The following is a 20,600-nucleotide window of genomic DNA, read 5'->3' on the forward strand; positions in this document are numbered from 1 at the left end:
AATATTATTCTATAAATAACTTTTATGGTTGCCATGGTAACACAGTGTAACCATGCAAAACCAGTAACTAAGATTGGGTTAATGCTACTGTCTTGAGGAAAAATATAAAAATTCAAGACTGGCATAAATGCATCCTTAGGACCTTGCAACACCAAAACCATAAGAAAAATTGGGTATAATTGCTGCCAGTGTTACCATGGAAACAAAGTACCAGTGCTTAAGAGTGAATTATTTTTCGCTGCATTAAGAATTAAATTGCCATTTAATCAAGAAACAAATTAAAGGACTCAGCTTGAATAGTACTTATCTGTTAGAACTGAAGTTGAATATCATATATTGATAAAATTTGATGAATAAAACAGCACTGTTGCTATGGTTACCAAGAAGGGAAAATGTTCGATTTTGTGAACTTTATATCAATATTAAACCCTGTGTGCCAACTTCTTGCATCCACTTAGAGATTGGATGATAGTCAAAATTAAAAGTCAAGTTAGCTGTTAATAATTATCAATCATAAAAACATTTAAGGGTACGTATCCAAGGAAAGAAAATATTTTTCAGGTTTTTAAGCATATATTTTCTGCTTATTTCCATAGCAACGCTCTATTTAAAAAATCTTATCTGAATTTTTTCAAATGGGAAAACTAGGAGCACACCAACATCTTTAAAAATTGATCATTAGTTATGAGAAAATGTGCTTTTTTTAAAAGATAGGATCAGATTTAAACATACAACTGTTACTTTAAAGGCTCTCTGTGGTTATGAAAAATTGCCAACCAAAATGAAATATCATATTTTGTTCTTGGTATATGTATCAAGGCTCTTTTTTCTATTATTTGGTCACAATTCATTCTATAATTGCTTTTTATTTTTACGTGTATGACTTTATAAAATTCAATGAATATTTTTTATTACTTTTGAATACTTTTTTACCATAGTAACGTGTGTAATAGTTCATTTACCAAACATGTTTATGATGCATTTGAGACATCTGACCTTCAACTTTTGGAAACAGTCATTGCCAATTGTTTGCTTTGCCGCAAATGTTAACTATGGGGCTCTAAACATGTTAAAAAATGCCATTTTTCGAACTTTAGGACATGTTGCCATGGTAACTATAAAGCATAGCATCCAATTTTTGCCTGATTTCCGTTTAGGGTATCAATGGCTTTTATCATAGAGAGTTTGGAGAAATTCTGAGACTATTCGTGCCACAGCTCCTATATAAAATTTCAAATCATTACAGAGAATGGCTCTTAAATTCTGAAAAGTAATATTTTTATTAAACAAACATGTCGAGCTATCCACTATAAAGATAGAGAAAAGTAATCTAGGCCCTATACATTATTGGAATAATGAAAAAAAAAAAAAAAAAAAAAAAAACCACCGGCCATCTCCAAAAAAAAAAAAAAAAAAAAAAAAAAGATGCACTCTCCCGACCGATGAACTAAAAATGTCCCAACTCAAAACTTTGTTTTAATATTCCAGGACAAGATTTGTTGGGTCTTATCCCGATAACACATATGTTAAAGTTTTTAAAAACATGAGTTAAAGATGGCCTTTCTATTCAATATTTATGTTAAATCAGCATGTAATAATAATAAATTGCCAATTTAACATTGAAATCATCACAATCTAATTAAAATTAGATCTTTGATCCGCTCCAGCTTGATCGCTACACAAAGTAGCGATCAAACTGGAGCGGATCAAAGATCTAATTTTAATTAGATTGGAATCATCATGACATGGATGACGAGTTTTAACTCTGTTCAATCAACACCCCGGCTATGTCTTAAGGTACATCGATACTCTGATAAGAGAGATAACTCTTAATGACATAAATGTCTATTACATATATTCCATTATAAACTTTTTTGGAAAATCATTAAGGTTAAAGCATCATTTTATATAAGTGAGCAGAGGGTTTATGAGCCTTAAGGTTTTCTGCAAGTTCCATTTGAATGCAAAAAAATCTCTATGTTTAGCGTTAGCGGACGACACGGAATTAGTTTTTAGGTGTATTTGAAAACAAACTACGAAAGCCGGATAGGCTCATTTCTGAAAAGATAAAAAAAATATTTAACTCGTTATAACGAGTTAATTATCTCGTTATAACGACTTAGTTATCTCATTATAACGACTTAGTATCTCGTTATAACGAGTTAGTTATCTCGTTATAACGAGATAATTAACTCGTTATAACGAGTTAAATTTTTTTATCTTCTCAGAAATGAGCCTATCCGGCTTTCGTAACAAACACACTATGAAAATGTACAAATTTAAATGTTTGCCACACGGTTTACTCTTTGAGATCGGCACCCTTTTTTTTGTGTACCAAACATTTTTATTTCGCTACACTAGTAGTTTATATCTGATACAATGTATATTCCAAGATGATGATGGGAAATTCTTCATCATGTGCTTTTCCATTTCATTATGTGTTTTTTATTCAGATAGAAAGATTTTTTTTCACTTTAGTGTGGACGCTAAACAAACAAAAGAAAAAAAATTGCCTAGCATGCAATATTACAAGTCATGTTCTGTAACTTCGAGATTCCGAGAAAGTGCATTGTATTAAAAAATGGTTAAGATGCCTTTGAAGAGAGTCCAATTAGAGCCGTAGTATTAAAGGATATACCTATCTGCATGGTCTCATACAAAAAAAAATATAAACAATAGTGTTATACGAATTATTTAATTATTACTTTCGACATATATAAGTAAGTATATTTCAACACAATTTACCTAAATATGAAAAGCTGCGATTGCAGGTAAGCTGATGCCATTACATTTCCATTCGTTATTTTTTTCTCTGTGATAACTCTGAAAGTTAGTGGAGTTGATTTCTTGATAACTCTACCGGAATGTAAGTTAGGCAGGTCAATAGCTAAGTTGGCCAAATATGCGTGTAAATCTCGTGTGTCTGTCTTTGTATTTGACGTCAGTGGGCGAGGACTTTTGAAATTGGCATGGGAGTCCTCATGTAATTTAAATCCATGTCTAAATCTAAATCTACAATTTTATTTCACAATGAAATGGAAATATAAGGAATCACTGTCTAGTTAGTATAGTATGCCAGGGGCATCAATTATCGTTGATGCCCAGGCATATTATACTAACTAGACAGTGTTTCCTTAATCAAATACATGTACACTACATGTAGATTTCGTCAAATGAACTGCAATACACCTATCATTGATCAAACTATACATTTTTTTTCATTTTTGAACTTTTCATAAATCTGAGTTGGAGTCCAGTCAATCGTTAAAAAGACATATTATTGATTAATCTGAGGAGTTTTGATCAATTTCAGAATTTAGAAAGTTCATTATTTCAAACCATGCGTAATGATACAATTTAATTTTTCGTAAGATTAGAAGTCGAGCTCATATGCTAAAGCATGACATGTGACTCTCGGCTATATTTTTCTGTCAAGCAGGAGAGAATTTGTATTTGGGAATATGATCGCGAATGGCCAAGTCATTCCGACATTTGGAATCTATATTACAGAAACCAATTTCCATAACATTTAATTTTGAGATGATGTTCGATTGTTGTGTCCAAGTGTTAACCCCCCTTCACACACACACACACACACAAAAAAGAAGGCATAAATGTCTTTTATTCCTCAGTTCAGCAGCGTTATATCATTACTAGTTTTGATACAGTCTGATTTACTTGAAGGAAAAAAAAAACAATAAATATAAATATAATTAATGATTTTTAATTTTTAAATATGGAATAAACTTTCTCAAAACATTACTTCATTATGTAAATGAGCCTGGTGTTTTATGTTTCTCCGCGTGGTAGTAGAAAAGATTTTATTTATGAGTTACTCTGAAGAACCAATTTTATACACCATGAGTTCTTCTTTTACATGAAAGTAATATTTATTCTATTATATCGGGATCGATTTTTTTGCGAGGGGATGGCCCACGGTGCCCTTTTTTCGGACTGGACTTGTCTCTTTTTTCATGGTATCTGGGGAGAGGCATTGTTCAACACAATAAAGATGTACTTAGAAAATGTTGGTAATGTTTAGAAATGTACTGAGTTCGAGACCCGCAACGACAAATTAATTATCATTGAGTCACGCCAACTTTGTTTTGAAGCGTCTTAATTATTAGAATTGTCATCAAATACTGGAAAAATGAGATAAATTATATATTTAAAAGAAATTAAGTTATGCATATTTGCATTAAAAAAGTACCAGGTTATATATGGGTCCGTTTTCTCGTATACGGCAGTTATAAATTAATAACATTTAGTATAAATATTATTTTAAAAAAAGAGTAGGAGTCTCTTTTGTTCTATCTAAAGTCTTACCTTGCAATTGCTAGCTATAGGATTAATGTTTGCTTACTTTACTGTACTGATATTAAAATTATTGGAATAAATATGATTCTTTTATAAGCATTTCCTTACATCCTTTTACCTTGGTTAAACAGGTGCTTTTTCATTATCAATCTGACGCTTTTTTTCTGACGCAACTATTTTACGTCTTAGTTGACGTCATAGTACGACATCCTTGACGTTATAGTCGTAACGTTATTTGGCGTCGAAAGGGTTAAATTAAAAAAAAAATGGAGCGAAACCCCACTCATATTGAAACAAGAGGCCCAGGGCCCACAGCGCTCACCTGGGCACATCGGCTAGGAATCAAAGTACTGAAAGTACTGATGGGAGTTGATTATTAAATTAATTCGATGTATGATGGATTGATTTTATATTGTTTAACGTCCCTCTCGAGAATTTTTGACTCATATGGAGGTGCCACCACTTGCCGGTGGAGAGCAGCATTTTTTTTTTACTTATACTCGGCACCCATTGAGCAGAGAGGGATCTTTTTCGAGCCAGCACCTACTCCGACCCGGGACCTTGGTTTATATGGTCTCATACGAAGGACCGGTCTCCAAATCTTTCGGTGGGATTCGAACCTGAATTTGATGTATGTAACCTTGCCCACTTTTCAAATTCTACTTATATTAATGCTTTTTGATTGAGGCATGTGAGAAGCCAGTGCATAAGAGGATTTCGTGATCCTACAGATTCAAAGCGATATGGTTTGTTCTACTGTAAATCACTTTTTATTCACGATAACTTTATTTTTGCTTACCTAAACGAGACAGCGTGATCGCGAAAATTTCTTCCTCGCACATATATAAGTACTCTTTACAATTATATCGAACAATAACCACAGTTCGTAAAAAAATTTTTGTCAAGCTAATAAAAAGCTACATGTAAATGACTACCTCCCGAAAGTAAGGTGTCTCGAAAATTTAACGATATACAGTAATTTGAAAATAACTTGAATGATATGCGAAATCTTGTAAGATTAACTTTTTTTCTCACAGGTTTCGTCTTTATCTTAGATGAAGGTATAGAATTTGTACTTGCAGTATCTAAGATAAAAAGATGTTTTAGGATGAAAATAACATTCAAGACAAAGAACTTTATTAGGTAATAACCAATATTTGTCCCCCAAATCAAACTTTGATGGAGATATATTCAATTAAGTTCTTAAACAGGGGAGTATATGCTGACTTCAAACCACTAGTACTAAATATTTTCAAAAGTAATGACGCCATTTGTACGTTATGACGTCACAAACATGACGTAAATTTCAGTTTTTTATGAATTTTACAGAAAAATGTACATATATCGTCAATATTTTGAGTAAAAGATATCGAGCGCATGTGTTTTCAGGAACAATATTTTGATATAATGTGTAGAATGATAATATCAATGAAATATGTCAATATTGTTCCTGAACAAACTTGCGCTCTATTAAGTTTAAAACTAAAATTGTTGAAATTTTGTCCATTTTGTCCTCTTTCTGAGAAAGGATATAAAATCGGACTAGTTTGTGACGTCATAAAAGCAAAAATAATACACTGTTTTGACACTATAATATTTTCTGTTAATTTATATTTCTCATACAATTTATTGAATTCGGCACATTTCAGTAAGTTTTCAAATTTTAACTTTTGTGGGGGCAAATATATGTAATATACCGCATATAGTTCTTTGAGAGAAAATGAATAACGCACCCAGTGGGGAAAATGCAATTATCTTAATTTTGGTATGGGGAAATACTAATATGGATAATGTTGACATAACTTGATAAAAATATCATCAGACGATTACGTCATCACAATCAAAGTGGACAGCGTTTCTCGATATAACGAAATTTAATTGTAGTAAAATAACAAATACAATCTAAATTGGTGATGAGAAAATTAATGTAGCTTTACTTTTAAGATATTTCACAAATATAGATTTTGGTTCACAATACTCACCTTGTAAAATAGGAAAACACTATTCAAGCCCATACCAACAATTTATCATCCATAGTATAATGTCTAAGTGTATGATTAATCTATCCAATTCAGAAATTACATTTAGTACAGCAAAATTAGTTGCAGATTTATACAAACCAGGTATTGAGTTTTAAAAAAAATCAGTTGACATTTTTTCACAGATTGAGCAGGAGTAAATTCTGAAAAAAAATTTAATAGCTAGGTTGCTTTTAAATATTTTTTTTTAATATATATGTATTTTTTGTAAATGGATAAAACCAAAAATTTCATGTACATACAATAAAATAAGTTCAATGATGTTCAAACATGTGAATATAACATGTATAAGTATAGTTCATGTAGTATGTGATGTAACAGATTGGTGTATTTCATGCTTAATAGAACTCGTTAGATTATGACATATTAATTATGCCTTTTTGCCTGGTATAATTCATTTTTGAATATAACATTTTATATTTTTGGGACCGATTTCCGTAAAATCTAATTAAAATTGCAGCGAGAAATTTGTTAAACCACAAAGCATAATATACGTGTGTATTTGGCCTTTTTTCTCAAAATGTGTATGCACAAATATTACACAGATTTGTGTTAGAGGGAAATTGGATACCTCAACATCCATCCACGTCCTTAAAATACTAAATGTGCCAACAATTTGCAATAATCTGTTTCCACTCTTTATCTTGCTCAGTCAAACAGTCATCTTATCACGCAAATTGACTTTCACTGTACTGTATGACTGTAACAACTTTCCATAAACAAAAGATATTAGCAAGCTTCATATATTACGCATATAAAAATCATCCTATGTAGTGTATACTTTCATTTACTATATTCCGGACACAAAAGTAAAAGGCGAGAAGTAATATTAATCCATGCAGTAGGTTACTTCTGCAGCAGTGGGGAGATCTTATCTAAAGCTTTACACATATTAGAGATTCGCAAGCACACAATGCCCGCCGAGTTATCAATCAGCCTGAGTCAGGTGCACACATATACATGCATTGTAAACAAAACAGCTAGCCTAGACATGAGGTTTTGTTCTCTGTATTACAATTTGACTTTAAATTTTATAGTACATCTGATTACTAAGCCCATTGATTTTTTGTCTAAATATACTGTAGCAAAAGTTTTCTCATCATATTGCAGACGCTTTGTTACATGTAGTAGGGAATTTCCTGTCTTAAAATTAGAATACATGAACGATGTATGAATACATTTCGGAATCAGTATAGTTATTTAGGTGAAAGATGCTTAAGAGGAAATTAAAATGACAGACTAAAGTTGAATACAGAGTGATTGTGGACTATATTGTCAAGAATTATAATTTCTTTATAGTAAGTTTAATGGGGAACTATTTCGCAATGCTCATTTTCCTTGGCGGCTGTTTGCAGTTGCACTTCCTGTTCTGGCCCACTGACATAGACTCGTTGATATAATCAACTCCCCAAAAAGCACATATCAGATCAGAACTGAAACTTTACTGAGGTGGGGAGGGGGGGGGCTTGAATTTTAACCCCCCCCCCCCCCCCGGGGTTCATGAGAACAAACTAGAATCTACACTACCTGAGGATGATTCCATATAAATATCACTAATCATGGATTTGAAGTACTTGAAAAGAAGATTTTAAAAGGTATCCCTATATATCCCTATGTAAAACTTGGGTCGGCCATTTTGGCCCCACCCTAGCCCTGGGGGTCATGATTTGTACAAACTTGAACCTGCACTACCTGAGGATGATTCCACATGAGTTTCATCTTTCCTGGCCCAGTGTTTCTTGAGAAATAGATTTTTAAAGATTTTTCATATATATTCCTATGTAAAACTTTGATCTGCCATTTTGCCCCACCCTAGCCCCGGGGGTTATGATTTGAACAAATTTGAGTCTACACTACCTGAGGATAATTTTACATGAGTTTTATCTTTTCTGGCCCAGTGGTTCTTGAGAAGAAGATTTTTAAAGATTTTTCATATATTTATATATTCCTAAGTAAAACTTGGGTCGGCCCCTAGCCCCGGGGGTCATGATTTGTACAAATTTCAATCTACACTACCTGAGGATAATTCCACATGAGTTTTATCTTTCCTGGTCCAGTGGTTCTCGAGAAGATTTTTAAAGATTTTTCCTATTAAATTCCTATGTAAAAATTGGGTCGGCCATTTTGGCTCCACCCTAGCCCCAGGGGTCATGATTTGAACAAACTTGAATCTACACTACATGTGGATGATTCCACATGAGTTTCATCTTTCCTGGTCCAGTGGTTCTTGAGAAGAAGATTTTTAAAGATTTTCCTATATATTCCTATGTAAAACTTGGGTCGGCCATTTTGGCCCCACCCTAGCCCCGGGGGTCATGATTTGAACAAACTTGAATCTACACTACCTGAGGATGATTCCACATGAGTTTCATCTTTCCTGGCCCAGTGGTTCTTGAGAAGAAGATTTTTTAATAATGCCATTAATTTTTCTCTAATTCATAATTATCTCCCCTTGGAAAAGGGCGTGGCCCTTCATTTGAACAAATTTGAATCCCCTTTACCCAAGGATACTTTGTAGCAAGTTTGGTTGAAATTGGCCCACTGGTTCTTGAGAAGAAGATGAAAATGTAACAAGAGGCCCACGGGCCTTATAGGTCACCTGAGTATCATGTAACAACTTTCCAACAACTGACTTTGGTTTGACTTTTTAAACCAAAAGCCTTGAAATATTCACAACTTTGAAAGAGGCACCATTGTTTATCATAACTATACATTTAGCATGCTTATTTTGGTTACTTAATACCCAAAGGCAGATCAGAGTAACAGAGAGAAAATGCATTTCCACTTTATAACCACCAGTTGTGCACACCAACCCAGAGGAACCACTGACACTTGGGCCACATATTTCAAAATTTTGGAAATTTTATAAATTTCATTTTATCAGAAATGGGTGATTAATATCAAAGAGCAGATTTAAAAAGTATTAATCTATTACTTTATTTTCAGACTTATACCGGGAAGTTTCTAGTATGCCGGTCCCCAGAATCACGCGATTGCGCATGAGCAGTTATTTCCCTTGACGTTGCTATGCAGAATGTAAACAAACCGCAATTTCCCACTCGCTTCAACAAAACACATCCGATCGAGTGATTTAGGGTTAGGTTATATAGTTTTTAAAAGTGGGGTTGTTTTATAAATCCACTCTGTAATCTTTCTGACTTTGGGCTAATTTATGTAATTTTTGCTTACAAATGGCACTATGAGTGCCTTTTGTGACCAAAGACTTGCATGAATCAGCCTGTCGAATCGTGCCGATATCTTACACTTTGGTTTAGTTCATAAAATTTTTGCTTTACAAAGAACAGGAAAGTTTAAGAAATGAAGTTTTGGGAAAATCAACTCTATTGTCGAAACATGACGATTTTTAGTGCTGAGTTTAGGCAAGTTATTATAAAAGCGACTTACCGTTAACTGCACTCAGTCTGCAGCTCGATATCCTGACCTCCTAATCATGTCCAAATATTTAGATAATTTTCCTTTCAAATCGATAATGATGCACAATTCAATCCATCGATGACTAGTAATTAGCTAACATTTGTTAATTCCCTGTATTTCTCACAAAAATCACGCAATTTTAATAGCATTGCACTTTGAGTCCTATCAGACATATCTTCATTACGTCAAAACACAAGTGACGCATCTCATGAATATTTATGAGATTACGTCAGAAATTGATCAGGTGACTACATTCCTAAACAACGCGAGATGGAGATTTACTTCCTAAACAAGTACATTATTTTACGAAATCTTTTAATTCTCATTTTAAAAACTGTGTTTAAAAACCAGTTTTTTAAACCCAATTTTTCACAAGGAACACGAATTTGGGGTCAAATTTGCAATTTGTGGCTTCTTTTTCGATTTTGTCGATCGCTCACGTGATCGTCTATATACTGTACACCGCCTTCGGTGGCACCTATTTTAGCGCCATAATTATGGGGACCGGTATACTAGAAGTGTTCCCTTATACCTAACACCCCCCCCCGTCTGCAGTATCACTGATGCAGGGGCCCTGAAATAAACCATTTTAGAAGGGGCACCTTTCTTCATCATAAATATATACTTAGGTCATTTGCATTATACCAAGGAGCAAAGGAAAAGATTTCCAAAGAATTCAGCATTTTCACAATATAATTATCATAGAGCCCCACCCTAACACCAGAACCCCTGACCCAGGGGTCATGAAATTCACAAATTGGGAAGAAGCATCCTTCCTCATCCTAACTATGTACATAGTTCATTGGTTTCATACCCAGGAGCATAGGAGAAGATTTTTAAAGAATTTATGCATTTTCACTTTAAAATCAACAGAGCCCCGCCCTAACACCAGAACCCCTGATCCTGGGGCCAGGAAATTCATAATTTTGGAAGAGGCAGACTTATCCAATATAATCATGTACTTGGTTAATTTATTTCATACCCAGGAGAAGAGAAGTTGATTTTTTAAAGAATTAATGTATTTTCACTCTATAAACAATTAAAGAGCCCCGCCCTAATACCAGAACCCCTCACCCATGGGCTTAAATTTACAATTTTAAAAGAGGCATTCTCGGTCATCATAACTATGTACTTAGTTTGTTTGTTTAATACCCAGGTGCAGAGAAGAAGATTTTCAAAGAATTAATGCATTTTCACTATATAACCAATAGAGCCCCGCCCAAACACCAGAACCCCTGACCCTGGGGTCATGAAATTCACAATTTTGAAAGAGGCAATCTTATTTAACATAACTTTGTACTTGGTTAGCTTATTTAATGCCCAGGAGCAGAGAAGAAGATTTTCAAAGAAATAATGCATTTTCACTATACAGTCTATTTAGCCCCGCCCTAGCACTTGCACCCCTGATCCTCGGGCCATGAATTTCACAATTTTGGTAGAGGACTCAATGCTGATTACAATCAAATAAACAGTTTGACTGCTTGATGTACAGGAGCATAGAAGAAGATTTTTAAAGATTGCACTAATTTTAGTGGTTTTGGCCCCACCCCTCAGGCCCCAGGGGGGCAGGGACCATGAAATTCAAAATTTTTGTTCCCCTTCACCCATAGATGCTTTGTGCCAAAATTGGTTGAAATTGGTTGAGTCGTTTCAGAGAAGAAGCTGAAAATGTTCAAATGTTAACGCACAGCGCACGACGCACGAGGATGGACAACAACGGATAGCAATAGGTCACCTGAGTTTACTCAGGTGACCTAAAAAGTTTACGACGACGACAACGACGACAACAACGACTACGACAATGACAGACAAATTTTGATCAGAAAAGCTCACTTGAGCCTTCGGCTCAGGTGAGCTAAAAAGTTAATGCACACCGCACACCGCACAAATGGCCATAGCATTAGCTCTTTGAGCCTTTGGCTCAGAAGAGCTAATAAACGTTTTTATTAAGTGTAAATTTAGGTCAACTTTGAAGTGACCTTGAGACCACGCCCTTTGCCCCAGGATAATTCCCCGTGCAAATATTAATCTTCAACATATCCTGATCCTTGTATGCAAGTTTGGTGAAAATCTGCCCGGTGGTTCTGGAGATTTTTTAGCAACCAGTACTTTGGTTTTGTTTTCCTGATTATCTCCCTTTGTTTTCAGGTCCTAACCCTTATTTTAGTATAAATGGTAGCCCCTGGGCCAAGGATACCCTGTGAAAAATTTGACACTGATTGGCCAAGGGGTTCTTTTAAAAGTTATTGCCCATATTCTAAACAGTTTACACACCTCTCAACACACAAATGGCCATAGCATTAGCTCTTTGAGCCTTTGGCTCAGAAAAGCTAAAGACGGATTTGGGTAAAATGGACCAAATTATATGGACATAATTATGGAGTATTCAGGATGTATGTGAAGCTTTTTAAATTACATAATGGTAATACATAATAATCAAGTATCAATATTTTATTTATTTTCTGATTCAGAATGAATCTCCAAGACTACATGACTGATTTATGTTTGAAGACTTTTTAAAAACAAGAGGCCCCGCTCACCTGAGCACATGGGCTAGTTAAGAAACACAAATCAGCTTATTATTGAAAAGCTTCCTTGTTGGGGGAGGGGGATTGATCCATTGTGGCCCCACCCTACCCCCGGGGGTCATGATTTGAACAAACTTGAATCTACACTACCTGAGGATGCTTCCACATGACTTTCATCTTTCCTTGCCCAATGGTTCTTGAGAAGATTTTTAAAAGATTTTCCCTATATATTCCTATGTAAAACTTTGATCGGCCATTGTGGCCCTGCCCTACCCCAGGGGTCATGATTTGAACAAACTTGAATCTACACTACCTGAGGATGCTTCCACATGAGTTTCATCTTTCCTTACCCAATGGTTCTGGAGAAGAAGATTTTTAAAAGATTTTCCCTATATATTCCTATGTAACACTTTGATCGGCCATTGTGGCCCTGCCCTACCCCAGGGGTCATGATTTGAACAAACTTGAATCTTAACTACCTGAGGATGCTTCCACATGAGTTTCATCTTTCCTTACCCAATGGTTCTGGAGAAGAAGATTTTTAAAAGATTTTCCCTATATATTCCTATGTAAAACTTTGATCGGCCATTGTGGCCCCGCCCTACCCCCAGGGGTCATGATTTGAACAAATTTAAATCTACACTACCTGTGGATGCTTCCACATGAGTTTCATCTTTCCTTACCCAATGGTTCTTGAGAAGAAGATTTTTAAAGGATTTTCCCTATATATTCCTATGCAAAACTTTGATCGCCCATTTTGGCCCCGCCCTACCCCCGGGGGTCATGATTTGAACAAACTTGAATCTACACTACCTGAGGATGCTTCCACATGAGTTTCATCTTTCCCGGCCCAATGGTTCTGGAGAAGAAGATTTTTTTAAGATACCATAATCTTTTCATTAATTCATAATTATCTCCCCTTGGAAGAGGGCTTGGCCCTTCATTTGAACAAACTTGAATCCACTTCCCCCAAGGATACTTTGTGGCAATTTTGGTTAAAATTGACCCAGAGGTTCTTGAGAAGAAGTCGAAAATGTGACAAGTTTACAGACAGACAGACGGACGGACGGACAGACGGACTACAGACAAAATGTGATCAGAAAAGCTCACTTGGGCTTTCAGCTCAGGTGAGCTAAAAAATAATTATGATATCAATATTTGGCCATAATTATCTTTCTTTGTTACAGATGTCGCTTTTACAACATGATCATCATTAAAATTTATTTTCACAATAAAAAGTCCCAAATTTAAAGCTTTGAGAATGCAAAGAGACTCATGTATGATGAAAGGTAAATGTACGAGGACCTGCTTTACAGTAGGTAACCCAAGTGGCTTTCATTATCTGAATTAAAACTCTTGTCTACTTAATAGCTTTTTTTATTAGACATTACACACAACAATTATAAGTACTGACAAGTATACAGTGCACTCTTACGACACAGAAAGTGATATAAATTATCCATAGTACATAGTTCTCTACAATCAGAGAAATAATGGTAATGCAAAGAGATACATGTACAACTATTTGGAGGATGAAAACTAATCTAACAATTAACGATACAACCTGCAGTTTGAAAAAAATATAAGGACTATGTTCAACAAAGCTCACCTGAGGCACTTACAATACTTAATTTTTATATGTCCCCCCTACATGCCAAAACCCTACCTGAGGGGCCATACTTCAATCAATGCTTCACCAAACAGGAAAAATGACCCTTTTTTGTGAGCCCATACCAGTCAAAATTTAACCCACACACTGATTTAAAACAGATTTTACACTATATAAGTCATGAAGATACTTAGATAATAAGATGGCTCTTTGACCTGCTGTTGTTTAAACTGAGCTTATTCTAGTCTTTCTGTTATAATCATCCTTATGCAGATTTCACCAAATATTGCTGCCCCATCTTATCTCTGGTTTGATGAAATGAACCCAAATTAACCCATCTACCTCCACTTTCACTATTACCCATAATTTGAACAAACCTGAATACATTACATACATGCTGTGTCCTTGGTAATTTTAAAATATCTTTTACTGAGACAAAATTTTCAAATTAGTGTGAACTCTGAGATTAATATCCATGCAAATTTGGTTTTAGAAGAACTTATAATATAATAACTTGGAAACAGGCCTGTATGATAAATGTTATTCTAATCATTCATCTGGAAAATGTAGGTATGATACAGGATCAAAGTAAACTTGGTAGTGTCCATGCAATCCTAGATTTTTGATCCGTGTCAGCTTAGTCTTGACTAGGAATGATATTACAAAATATGAATTATCTCCCCTAGGAAGAGGGTGTTGATCTTTCTTTCATCAACATATTTGTGGCTCGTTTGGCTGTCATTGCCCAACGGTATTGGAGAAGTTTCCAGTGTTAGATGACAAAGATAGACTATAACCAACAGACTTTGGCTCAGGTGAGCTAGAAACTATACATACAATACATATATATATGTGCAAGTAAATATGTAAAGCAATCATTAAAATACATATAAATGGGACAAACATTACTTTCTTCTACATTCAGAGAACCACAAGATACAGCAGTTTAACTATTTATAATAATGCACATACATATGTTTCAAAGTATTTCATGGAGAATGATAAAAAAAATTTAAGATGCAAATCATTTTGTACAGTAAGCATTATGTAGTATTCAAACAAACAAATGTGATATTCAAAATTTCACATCCTTTTGTCTTTTAATTTGTTTTGGCACAACTTTTAAAATAAAATAAGTTTACATACAACCTAAATCTTGAAATTCTCACAACCTAAAATAATCTTCTACAAGCCAAAAAAAAAAAAAAAATACAGAAAAGAAAATATATCAATTATTTGATAACTGTGACATGTTTTTAAGCTGTCTGCAATTTTCTGTATGATGAATCTGAATATGCTCTGGCTTAATAGAACAAAAGGCCCATGGGCAACAATGCTCACCTAAATCTTTATGGTCTTGCTGTTATCACATTAAAAATTCCTCTGAAATTTTTAAACCTCTATTATAGCCCGATCCTATCCCCTGAGGTATAATTAAAACAAACTCTTATGTGCACTAGCTGAGGATGCTTCCACATAAATAGGCCCACTCATAGCCCCGCTATTTTTAAAATGTCTATTCTTAATGATTCTTCTTTAAAATGTGAAACTTACATCCCTTATTGCAGCCTCATTCTGTCCTAAGTGATCCAATTTTCAAGGGAGTGGGGTCATTATTGAACACATTTAAATTTACACCTTGATAATCTCACATTGAAGGAAGCATGACCTAAATTTAAAAAACTTGAATCCCCTTCATACAAAGAAAAATTGTGCAGTTGGATGAAAATGCATACTATTCTGGAGAAAATGCTGACAATGAGAGTCTAAAAATTTTGATCAGAAGAAGACTAAAAAGATGCTACATAACTTGATATGCATTGATATTTTTAGGTATTCAGATATATAATAATGTATAATAAGAAAACATAATATTCTATCCACTTATATATATCTCAGTCTTCCTTTATTCTTGTAAACTATTAATAAAAATATGTACAATTGTATATCCAAGAAATGTAAAATTGATGTACCATAAGAACTATAAAGACACCCATGGGCCACAAAGTTGTTAGTTCAAGTGAGTTTTTCTGATCAGGAATACCTAATAAGAAAAGCTCACTTGAACTATCAACTTGAGTAAAAATTAGAACAAATTCTAAAACAATAAGAGGCATAAAATTGTAAATATTGAAGTTTAAAAAATACTGATGTACTTTGCACTTAGTGCATTTATCACCATAATGTTATTTTTAAAATTAAAAAAAAACATCAAGCGTCTCATTGGTCACTATGCTCATCTGAGTCACCATGGCCCTAATATCAGTAGATTAAATAATATTTCACCAGCAAAAGTAAATCATATACCCTAGAATCACAGAAAAGCACTTTAACTTATAGCCCAACCTTTTTTTGTTATGCTGTGTTGAACCTTTGAAAAGTGAAACTGCGATCTGTCCAAAAGTGGCTCTCACATGGGCAATTGTCTATTGAGACTTCCTCAGCTAATTCATAAATTATCATTTGAATATTTCATTGAATATACACAATATTATTTTTTTCCGTAATTCAACAATTTATCTAAGTATTAATATCACCTCAATTACCTCCCCTGAAAGAGGTTGTTGTCCCTTTAGTGAATAATTTTGAACAAGCTTTGTGGTGAGCTAGCTTAAAATTGGTCCAGTGGTGGAGAAAATTTGAAAAAGTCAAAAGTTACAGATGAACAGACAGACAGAAGGAGGGACAGACAGTTGTATGCCAGATAAAAATGATCAGGAAAGCTCACTTGAGGTTTCAGCTAATGTGAACTTATAAAATATTGTTTTGCAAAATGTTGAAGTTGAAAAGCCATTTAAGGTTTAATATTTGCTTATTATTAACTATCTTTTCCACTGTTAACTTTTCATAAGTAACAGAAATATTGCAGTCAGTACTTGCTGTCCCTTGAAAGAATTAGTTTTGACTAGATAATAAAACAAAGTTATACAAAACTCACTCCTCAAAATAGGCTTACATTACCAAAGTGGATAACTACTTTGCTTCATCAAACACAGATTAATTAAAACTAATAAGCCGAATATGAAGTAGGATTTTTCTGTCCGCTTCCCTTGTGGATAACAACATCTCTCTGTAAGAAAAGTCCAGTTATTCCAATAATGTAATTACAATGAACACAGACAACGTTAGGCAAAATATGACTATTTAGAGGTGGGACTTTATTTAACACTGGACGCTTCCTTGTAATCTGTCCCCTCCATGGTAAAAAACTCTTCCAATTTCCACTGCAAGGTTTCAAATGTAGGTCTTTCCATCTCTTCTTTCCTCCAGCATTCCAGCATTATATCATACAGTGGCTTTGGACAATTTGGGGGGCAAGGCATCCTGTATCCATGTTCAACTTGATGAAGGACTTCTGCATTTGTCATACCTACAACAGATTTTGAACATTGTCAATACAGTCTCACCTCATGAACTTGGTGGGACTGTCAAAAATTTTTCACATAAGCCACACACAATATTCAAAACTATGACCATGATGACAGCATATAATTTAAATACTGTATACAGGGTTATTTTCGCCCTGTGTTATTTTCGCCCTTTTATAGTTGGAAACAAGTTTGCCCAGGTGGTTTTAAATTCGCCCAGAATGACTTTTTTTGTTTAAGATATGATACAGTTTACTTTGAATTCGCCCCGTTTTAAATCCCCCCACTATGGACGAGTGCGAAAGGGGCGAAAATAAAACGGGGGGCGAAACTTTCCCTGTATACAGTATCAATTCCTGAAATTTAGATGAAAAGATGCAACATTTAAACAGTTTTGATAAGAAAGGGATTGCAGCTACTTTGGAATATAGTTATCAAAAAAAACTTCAACCTAGTCACTCTTCAAGAAATTATAAAATAAATCTAGCAACTGAAGCTAGCCTGGTAGTGTGCATCTTTAGATGGATCATCCATGCAAGTTTGGTCAACACAGGGCTTATAGTTACTTAGAAATGAAACCTATACCAAAATTTTTAACCTGTTTATTCATCCAGAAAATATTGGTCAGATCCAGCATCTGAAGCAAGCATGTTAGTGTGCATCCTTAGATGTATCATCCAAGCCAGTTTGGTCAACATAAGGCTTATAAATACTTGGAAATGAGGCCTGCACCAATATCTTTAATTTAACCTGCACCAAAAACTTAACCTGGTCTTTCCTTAGCAGAAATTGCAGCATCTGTAACCTTGACTAAGTACAATAAAACACACTTGAAGCATCTTGTAGGGCATAGAAGTACTTTAAAAGAAAACTGCCTAACCTACTATATAAATTGTAAGTAGGCATTTTGAACTGTTTTCTGATTCATTGTAATGTTTTTGCATATGATGCAACAGTTAAAACTGTTTACCAGGTGACAAAATGAACTGTGCATTGCTGAAATGATCCATTATGACGTCATAATTTCTCGTACTTTACAGTTATGATATTGAATCATGTATAAATTGAAGCATTTTCATGGCAATCAATTTGAAAATTAATCCCAATACCAATAAAAATATAAACAATATATACTCGCCTTTAAGTTGGTCCGCCTATTAGTTGGTTGTATTTTTTGATGTTATTTTGGTGGGATTTGCCATTGACCCGCTTATAAGTCAGTACAATTTTTTGCCAAAATCGGGTGACAATTTCAAGTAAATCCATTGATGTTTTATCCTGGTTTCAATTATTTTTTTTTTAATGAAATCGATATATAATCTTATATCATTAAACAAATAAGTAATGCTCACCTATAATACAAAAAAATTATTAAAATATGTAAATACTTGTACTTTATGTATAATCTAAATACACATAAATTATCATATATATCCAGACATTTTCTTCAATAAATTTATAATAGTCAGAAATTTCAGCGTTCAGAAAAATACCTTTTTATCTCTTTATGATTCACCTATAAGTCGGACAAAGAGTTTAAGACCAAAATTTAACTCTAAAAAACTTACTTAAAGGCGAGTATGTATACACAGTACATATTCTATCAAATTTCCTTTCAAAGAAGAGGCAAAGAACACTTTTTCTACGAGTAATTTGGGGAAAATATAGGCCCCCATTACCTCAGGACAACAGTTTGACTGTTCCCCTCGTAGTCATGAACTAAGTGTATTCAAAATGCCTTATTACAATTTATATAGGTTAGGTAATCGTGTTTTACCCCATATCTCAGTGAAAAGGCAGATGACCAATGCATTTATCTCACCTAACAGATGCTTCAAGCATTGGTTGCTATAGATAAAGACAAAAAATCGGGGTTATAAACATATTAATCATTATAAAATTGGCCCAGTGGTTCTTGAGAAGTTGAAATGTGCAGAAGTTTACAGTCAGACAGAGGGACAGACAGACGGACATCAGACAAAATGTGATCAGAAAAGCTCACTTGACCCTTCAGCTCAGGTGAGCTAAAAGCTGTGTCAGCATGACATTTTGTATTTTAAATAATGCAAACCTGGATATGGTATTCTTCCATATGTAACGATTTCTGTAAGGAGAATTCCAAATGACCAAACATCTGACTTGATGGTAAATCTGTTGTAGTTGGCGGCTTCAGGTGCAGTCCACTTAATGGGAAAGCGAGCTCCTACCCTTGCTTCATATTCATCCTCCTGAGAAGGAACATGATAAATATATGTCTTTTGTGTGTTGAAATATATGTCAGAAAGCTATATACAGTAAAACACAGATGTAGCAAACATGCTGATAATGAATTCCCACTTATTAGAAAGTGTTTCATTTACTATAATTCTAAATAACATTTACAACCACTGAATATTATTTCCTTTATTTCTTATGAAAACCTTTGCCATTAATCAGTCCATAAACAACAATAAGCAAGCCACCTGCATAGATTTCATTAAAAATGGCTGTTCCATCAGTTATGCATACAATGATAATACGTTTATAAATACAATATCTAACGTATTTAATTTTACTTTGAATGGTTTTTTTCATATACTTTTATTCATAAATATAAACAATAAAATGACTGTCTTTTTTTTAAATATGGGTATTGAAAAAAATTCTGCAACAGCTGCAACATTTTCCTGTACTATCAACCAAAAAAAACATTGTTTAAGTACTGTACAGCAGGAAATTAACTCACAGAGTTAATATTCACTATATTCGCGGAAAAAGACATTCCACGAATTCAACATACAGTGAATAATTCTTTAAAAGATTTATACTGATAAATTTAAATTTTACTGTTATCTGTGATTAGATTCTTTAAATCTATTTGTCTTTCTGTAAGACAAAGACAGGTAATTTATATATCCGAGATGTAGACTGTCTTTAAAATTATGCGTGTGTATGGATCAATTACAAACACGTAGTTGGTGATGTTTTCAAAGCTTATTAATTAAATTAATTTCCAAAGCTAACGATTAATTTTGCTATCTAGAAGACGTGTAATTATTTAATAAAACATGCTTGTTTAATTTCACCCATGCTTATCACTCAGTCATTTCCTTTAATCAAGGCACTCATGTAGTAAACAGGGTAAAGGCAATTAATTGATTTCAATTATATGATTAAAAGTTCAACATTTTGACTACGGTACAATTTTTTTCCGATTTGGACTCGGAAATAAAAAAAAAATATCTGCGTAACATTGTTTTAACTTCAAATCGGGATCAGTCTGGTGTTTCGTTATTGTTCAATCGGGCTCAAAATCGACAAAATA

General features: G+C 34.0%; 1 protein-coding gene across 1 annotated transcript in view; it reads right to left on the reverse strand.

Moving 5' to 3' along the window:
* Positions 1-13,675: 13,675 nt before the first annotated feature.
* The window catches only part of LOC134230742 (tyrosine-protein kinase Src42A-like), a 30,268-nt gene continuing 23,343 nt past the window's right edge, over positions 13,676-20,600 (reverse strand). Inside the window, exons 7-8 of the mRNA XM_062712582.1 lie at positions 19,368-19,524; positions 13,676-17,298 (exon numbers count right to left, since the gene is read on the reverse strand). Coding sequence (XP_062568566.1) covers positions 17,087-17,298; positions 19,368-19,524 — 369 coding nt within the window. The 3' untranslated portion in view covers positions 13,676-17,086. The remainder of the gene's footprint in view (positions 17,299-19,367; positions 19,525-20,600) is intronic.

Source organism: Saccostrea cucullata, unplaced genomic scaffold (assembly GCF_032062105.1).
Source record: "Saccostrea cucullata isolate Sc308-1 unplaced genomic scaffold, CSIRO_AGI_Scuc_v1 ctg520, whole genome shotgun sequence".
Taxonomy (NCBI): Eukaryota; Metazoa; Mollusca; class Bivalvia; order Ostreida; family Ostreidae; genus Saccostrea; species Saccostrea cuccullata.